At 35.8% G+C, this 7,677-nt stretch overlaps 1 protein-coding gene across 3 annotated transcripts; it reads right to left on the bottom strand.

Annotated features, from left to right (window-relative positions):
* Window positions 1-989: 989 nt before the first annotated feature.
* On the bottom strand, window positions 990-5,435 carry LOC142543143 (uncharacterized). 3 transcript variants are annotated; one of them, XM_075650205.1, is made up of 5 exons: window positions 5,094-5,139; window positions 4,304-4,359; window positions 3,088-4,211; window positions 2,333-3,003; window positions 990-2,250 (listed from the first exon to the last, which is right to left on the bottom strand). In XM_075650205.1, exons 3-5 carry the CDS (start codon window positions 4,179-4,181, stop codon window positions 1,232-1,234), a joined length of 2,784 nt encoding a protein of 927 aa, XP_075506320.1. In that variant the 5' UTR covers window positions 4,182-4,211; window positions 4,304-4,359; window positions 5,094-5,139; the 3' UTR covers window positions 990-1,231. The 3 variants fall into 3 exon arrangements, with proteins under 3 accessions (XP_075506320.1, XP_075506317.1, XP_075506319.1); XM_075650202.1 differs by having other exon boundaries at window positions 991-2,250; window positions 4,314-5,435; XM_075650204.1 differs by lacking the exon at window positions 4,304-4,359 and having other exon boundaries at window positions 991-2,250; window positions 5,094-5,435.
* Between the last annotated feature and the right edge of the window lie 2,242 nt (window positions 5,436-7,677).

Here is a 7,677-nt window from a genome sequence, read left to right as displayed (position 1 = left end):
CAACAACATTTGATCATGAGAATATCAGAAATCATTTTCTGATTAAACCCATCAAATCATGGTAAGAGCGTCTAGCAGCATCGCCTATGATTCCCTAGGTATAACTGATAGTGCCTGCAAGAATCAGTCGGTTATGATTAACGTACAGTACGGTCCTTTCATCTCATATATCTCGATCGAATTTGCAACCATTGGTTCATCGAGGGTTGCATATTAAATCGATAGCTATGTGATTCAATCATGAAATATTCATAGTGTCATTACATACACAACTAGAGAACTCTTTTACTAATGACATCTCACACTCTGGCCAGAGATTTCATGCACTATTATTCGTTAGATCACATAGGATATCCACACCCATATGTGAGCGGTGAAATACCGACTACAATGCACTGGCTACTATACATTTCGCAATTGCACCAAACCTCGCCACCATGTGACCCTCGCGGAGTCGGTAAACAAGTCAAAGCACAACCATAGTATATAGAGTCTCAGTGTTGTTCCGGGTCATAAGGACTAATGGTTTACAATCATAACCACAGACATCCTCTCGATGAATGATAACCACTTGGAAAGTCCGAGGGAGGGTAGTTCGGTATAATCATCATATGACTACCCATCTGTATGTTTGGACATCTCTATGCCCTTACCAAGAAACGCGGTACACAACATCACAAATGTTAGTCTCGATCTCAAGCGACCTTTATCCACGTTTTAGGTGGCTGAATCGACTAGAAACGAATTTATATTATACAGTGTTTACAAATGAGTTTCAATATCGAATTACGATTCATTTGTATTAAAGTATAATCAAGGACTTCATCTATGCTGATTGCATGGGTATACAGATAAAGCAAAATGAAACATAAAAAGGTTAAATTATATTAAAATAAAGATTGTTTATTATACTTGAGTCAATAAATTCTCTAGCCTAACCATTGGCTTGCAGATCATCTACTCTAACAATTTGTTCCAGTCCAGGCTAGGAAAATTCTCACCATTTGCCAAGCTGTGTCTTCCAAGGGTTGAAAGATTAGCCACTTGACATTGGAAAAGATATGATGAGACTCAAAATCAGCAAGTTTTGCAATTGTTCTAAACCCCCGGATTTATTTATAGCTTTTCTTTAAACAATTCGGTACCGTCCCTTGCCAAGATTTTACCTAGTGCTACAACAAAATATATCACCAAAACAAACGAAAAAATTGCAACGAAACAAATCAAATCGTTAAAATTTAGCACAGTGTGAAGGTAGACCAGTTACTTGATTAACAGCCACAACTTCTGTTGTGCTGCATTTAAGGACATCTTGCCCCAACTTCGCTCCTGCGGCCTTCAAACCCTTCAAAGACACAGCCTGATTAAACAGACTCAATGAAGGTAACTTCGAAGCCGGAGGTAATTTCCCATTTGGTAACAAAGTCCTGAAGTCTTGCTTCAATAGTGGCACCTCAAAATCGCCCTTGTCGTGCCTCACGACGTTGTCTTTTGCGCTGATATGAGCCCCCGGCTCCATGTGATTGGTCGAAAAACTAGCTTGGTTCGGAAAGTTGGGGTACAGGCTAACATAGCCTCTTATGTACATCATGTCGATAAGAAACTTCTTCCAAGAAGCTTGCCATCCATTTGTTCTTGATTTTGGGATTTGGACTGGATTTTGCTTGGCGTCCTCTGTGAATCTCATGTTCATGTAAGCATAGAATTCCCTCCATTGTTTTGGGAAGAAAACTGCGCCCCAACTGCAGGGTAACTGATGGAGATATGGCGTGTTTGGATGGATATGTTTAAAGAACTCGGTGGCATTCCATCTAGGCCGTTCTTTCACCACTTCAACTAATTTTGGGGTGTAGAGTGAGATCGAGGAGAGCTCGGGTAGAGATACTTGAGGGTCGTAGTGATATGCCAAAAGGGCATATTTGATCCATAAGTAATAGTAAGGGGAGACTTCAATGTCATCCTCGAGTAGTAGACCAAAATCATCGTCCGAGGATGGATACCAGCTCTCACTCACGGCTCGAATGAGCCCTCCTTGGATGATTCGTCTACGTAGAGTTTTTGGCCCGTGTGGCCATTCGAAGGAATCTATTAGTTTAAGAGTTTCCTCGTCTACTTTGCTATCGACATTCACTGAAATCCGAACCTCATCTCCTACGTAGAACGCATCAGTGAGAGACTTCAGAAGTCTTGTAAGTGAAGCAGCCCGGTTCTGAGTGATGATGCTTATAGATATCCTCATACGGTTCCAATCTACAGAGAGAAATTTAATTTGTCATTATCTATCAAGAAAATTTAAATAAAAAACCAGTAGAAAACCTAATGTGTTCCTTACTAGGTAACGCCGTGGATCGAAGATCAGCAATCCAAAGAACCTTTGACAAAGAAGATCTTGGTAAAAGAACCAAAGTTGAACCATTTCTGTTAGCCTCTAGTGCCATTGTCAAAGCCTTTTTGACATTTGGTTCGATATCAGAAACTGCAATCACTACACTCGGGTTGTGAATCTTGATAACTCCTTTCATGCTAGCATAAACACCTTGCACAACAGGCACCTCGGAATTCGAAAGCTCAGATAAAAAACCGATTCCCAAGTCAAAAATCTTGAATCGTCTCTCTTTACACACAACCTTAGGCCAATGTAAAGCTGCTGCCGCATCTTCACAAGGGCAGAATTTTCCACCTGAGATGACAATGTAGGCCTTTTTCCCAACAGTCGTTCTGAACTTTTCAAGTAGAGGCGCTAGAGCTTTAACTTCTGCAACAGAATGAGCATAGAAAAGTGCATCAATCTTTTGAGGATACATTGCTGCCCATTGTGTTACGTAACCAGTGGAAAGGGCTTTCCACCATTGATCATCTCTAACTTGGACGATGTCTTTGAAGATTACTGTCGTTTCAGATACATAAGCAAGCCGATGTTCACTGTCTCCCCAGGTTTCTTTGTCCTTTGGATCAACGGGCAGCACAAATGAACCGGCATTTCTGTACTTTTGAAGCTGATAGCTACATGATTGTTTTGTAAAACTATTACATCGAAGAGTGTTATATAAGAATGTAACCTAAAAGAAAATCAAATAAGTTTCATACCTCAAATGCAAATCTTCTCCGGTCATGAAAGTAAATGGTGTTTCAATGAAAAGCGTTTTAACAAGCTCAGCAGACAGAAACCACGAACTAGAAAGAAAATCAACCTGAACAACATTGTCAATTGTGATGTCATATGCAGGATCAGGCAAATAAAGCCCAGCTTCTTTGGACCGGAACTTTCTATAGCTCGGAAATGTAAAATCCTTCTGTCGGAAAGGCAAGATCCTCCCAATACTGCCTAGAACCGAGTTCTTGTACTTTTCGGTCCCTGCTACGTGTGATAAAATCTGTAGCATCTTTTTCCCCGGTATCATGTCATCATCAAGTATATACACAAGGTCAGCTTCTGTTTGTAAAGCCATTTGGAATCTCCCATAGTACTTGAAATCATAGCTGGAGCTAATGAAACTGATTCTTGAGTGGTTATAGCTATCAACAATCATTTTCAATGATTTTTCATTAGGACTACCGAATGAAAGTACCCAAACATGATGAAATGGAAGTGTTTGATGAAGCAAAGTATCGAGCTGTGCACATAATGTTTTTCGTTTAAAATGATTCAAAATCACAGTAACTTTGGGGACATTTGAACCCTTTAAATCCCACTTGGATTTCATGGCCATTAACTGGGAAAGAGTCTCGGTTCCGATGTTTTTGGATTGAAAATCCAACACTTCCTGATAAAGTTGCCTCTTCAACTTGATCATCACTGCATCATTAGATTTCTTCTGCACAAAATCTATGCTTTCATGCTCACAAACTTCTGACGGACTAACTTTACCTTGGACAAACGGGTTGGGTGCTTCATAATGACTCACAACATGAGGTGTGGCAATGAAATGTTTCCATTGTCGTGCTATATGGGTAGCCCAAGAAAAGTCCGGTTTTGTTTTCAAGTCTACCATGGGACTCATGTAATACAGAAGAAATGTGGCGTAAACTGCAAAGGCAAACTGTAAACACGTTAAGACCAAGACAAGTCGAGCTGAGGCACCCTTATGTGCCTTCAACTTAGCCTTTCCTCCTAGGTGTTCGCTTAACATTCCTTCCAGATACTCTCCACTTCTGATGGTCGGATGCCTGGATAACACCATCTTAAAAGTCCAGATAAAAAAACCAAACACCTGCAAATATTTGCAATATAAATTCAGCACATCAGCGATAAACTTAAACAAAAACAAAAGTTAATGAAAAAGAAACCCATGATGATACTAACTCTTGCCAACCTCAAAACTCGACTGAAAAATCTAGTATCAGTCTTGAATTTGACCTCTAATCAAGATTTTGATGACGAAGAGGAGAAAGGTTGACATAAAAGAAGTTTGATCAGCTATAGATTGACCAATATTATTATATATATAGGCAACAGAGGCGTATAGAGCGATGCAATAAATTGTGCCTCAAGATCCATGGAAAATGCAGCAAAACTCACATGGGGTTATCCTTTGCCCCTCTAAATATTAAACTAACAAGCTACATCAAGGAGTTTTCCACACTTCTTCGCACACAAATTTTCATTTAACACTAATTAAAGCCTTCAAAGTCTCCGCGAAAAATGGCTACCCCTGCAGTTTTGGTGCTTCAGATTAGTACTTACCCCATGAAAGAATTATTTTTTTATTAGCAAAGAATCTGTGAAACTATACTTAATACTAAACTAAGCTGGCATAATAGAATATTTTTAAAGAATCTTGAGCCTTAAATTACTCCATTGGTAGGCCAAAAGAACGTAAAAAGAGCCATCTGTCACCATATTGATTAATCTATTGTAAACTATAAGCTACCCAAGAAATTAAAAATATATATATATAAAAACTGGATTCTAATCAAAGTTCTAGAACAACGAATCCCACAGATTCATACTATTAGCCATATGCTCTCGTAAGGGAAACTCAAATCCCAAAACAAATTTCCAATATTTAACCCAAAAACATTAAAAAAAATCTCAACTTGGTCATACCTACGAAATATAAGCCAAGAAAACATTTAGATTTAAAACCCAATACCTTGAAACAAAAACAAAATGTAAGATTCAAGAAAATAGAGGGACCAAAGCTGAACCCTTTTCTTCTCGAGCAAATTAAGCTAAAACCTTATGAAACTTATAACCCGCAATGGAGTTTAAAATACCAAATGAATTGATGAGAAAAAGAATTGAAATCAAGAAAAATATATATAGGAGAAAGAATAGTTGACTTGAGGCATCTACGATAAATATATGTGTGTCGAATGTGGATGAGAATCGCAGTTAATGGCCTTTTGCCAAACTTGGCAAGTTGGATACAAGCAAACACCATCTTTTCTTCGAATGATGTTTTTTTCATGTATCATGGATCACCAACACTCTGCTCTTCGGCTGTTAGTGGGGTGCAAACCAACATAAATACGAATTTATAACTGATAATTTAAAAATATATTATTTCATAATTTAAAGTAAATTGAAAAGATTATTATCAAAAATATATATATATATATATATAATTAAATTATATTTTTTTTTTAAAATGAGAGGTGTTGTTCATAAAAAAATATTAACCACTAAGGGCCAATTATTTTATTTAATAATACATTATTATTTGATTTTGTGCGAATTTTTAAATACAATTATTAAGAAAGACGTGTTTGTGTGTGTGTGTGTATATATATATATATTATTACTAAGTAAAGTGCTATTGTTTTAATTTTGATTTCATTTTTTTATAATAAAAAATATTTTTTTAGATAATTACTTCGTCACCATCATATTTTCTAAAACCATGTAAAAACTAACTTGTATATATTTTTACTAATGTTTTTATAATTGGATTCATGATCGAACTGATTCATTTTAAAAAACGATCTAATCAGTAAGAAGAAATATTATTATATTATATAAATGTTAATATAATATAATAAATAATATTTTTTAAATTTAAAACTTAAAAAGATGTATATAAATAGACAAAAATATATTTATCAAAGTTTTAAAAATAAATAATTATATACATATACTCAAAATACCAATTATAGTTATATAATATATATATATATATATTTAAAAAAAGATTAGATTAAATAGACTTTAGTATGATCAAAATAATATTTTTAATGAAGTACAAATTCTAAGTATAAATATTAAAGATAAGATTTTAAAAATAAGAAAATTAACTTTTTAAAAGAAAAAACCGAAAATATTGTAGTTCGGATTTTCAAATCGAGCAGATTTACGAGTAGAAAAATTCTACTTGAGATACCCGATGGCCTATTTTTTTATTTTTCGAATTTTTATGAACAACGTTATTGCCCCAACTGCCAAAACCCTTGTTTTTCCATCTTGTCTCTTTTCTTAGGTATGTGCACATTGCATAAATACAATATGAGGATTTAGTTACGAGTCTTGCTTTATACTTTTCGATGTTGCGTAATGAGTCTTTCTTTGTTTTGAAGACCCATTTACATCCAATGGCTCTTACACCATCAGGCAACTGAACAAGATCCCAGACTCCATTAACTGCCATAGAATTCATCTCTTCTTTCATAGCATTAAACCATAGTTTTGACTCATTACAACTCATGGCTTGTGAAAACATTTCAAGATCATTTTCGGCTCCGATATTAAAATCCGATTCTTGTAAATACACAACATAATCACTAGATATTGCTGATCTTCTTATTCTAGTCAATCTCCTAAGGTTGTTTGATTGATCAACATTTTCTTGTTGTTCTTCATTAACAACTTGTCTACTGGATTTTCATCAGCGATTTGTGGAACTTCAGTAATCGGTTGCCTAACACCTATTTGGTCTTGAGGGGTGTGAATAACGACCAATCTATCATTTGAATAAAAGGGTTGTGAATTAATGTGATCATTCTCAAAAACTACGTCATTTGAATGATCACTTCCACTAATCAAATCATTCTCAAGAAATTTTGCATTTCTTGATTCCACAATTCTAGTGTTGTGAGATGGACAATAGAATCTGTAACCTTTGGATTTTTCGGCATACCCAATGAAATATCCACTTATAGTTCTTGGGTTTAGTTTCTTTTCATGTGGGTTGTAAATTCTTATTTCAGAAGGACAACCCCAAATGTGTATATGTTGCAAACTCGGTTTCCAACCTTTAAATAACTCAAATGTCATCTTTGGAACAGCCTTAGTTGGAACTCGGTTTAATATATACACAGCTGTCTTAAGAGCTTCAGTTCACAAGGATTTAGGAAGTTTGGAGCTACTAAACATGCTCCTCACCATGTCCAATAATGTTCGGTTTCTCCTCTCAGCTACGTCATTCTGGTCAGGAGAACCAGGCATAGTATATTGGGCAACAATCCCATGTTCTTGGAGAAACTTCGCAAACGGACCAGGTGCCTGTCCATTCTCAGTGTATCTACCGTAATATTCTCCACATCTATCAGTTTTCACGATCTTAATATGTTTTCCACATTGCTTCTCCACTTCAGCCTTAAAAACCTTAAGGCTTCAAGTGCTTCGTTTTTATTATGAAGCATGTAGATATACATGTATCGTGAGTAATCATCAATGAAATAGATGAAGTATTTCGGACTTTGCATGTCCATATCTGGACAACAAATATCTGAATGTATGAT

The sequence above is a fragment of the Primulina tabacum genome, chromosome 4, assembly GCF_025594145.1.
Source record: "Primulina tabacum isolate GXHZ01 chromosome 4, ASM2559414v2, whole genome shotgun sequence".
Taxonomy (NCBI): Eukaryota; Viridiplantae; Streptophyta; class Magnoliopsida; order Lamiales; family Gesneriaceae; genus Primulina; species Primulina tabacum.
The sequence above is the reverse complement of the archived record's forward strand: the minus strand, read 5'-3'. Positions and strand labels throughout refer to the sequence as shown.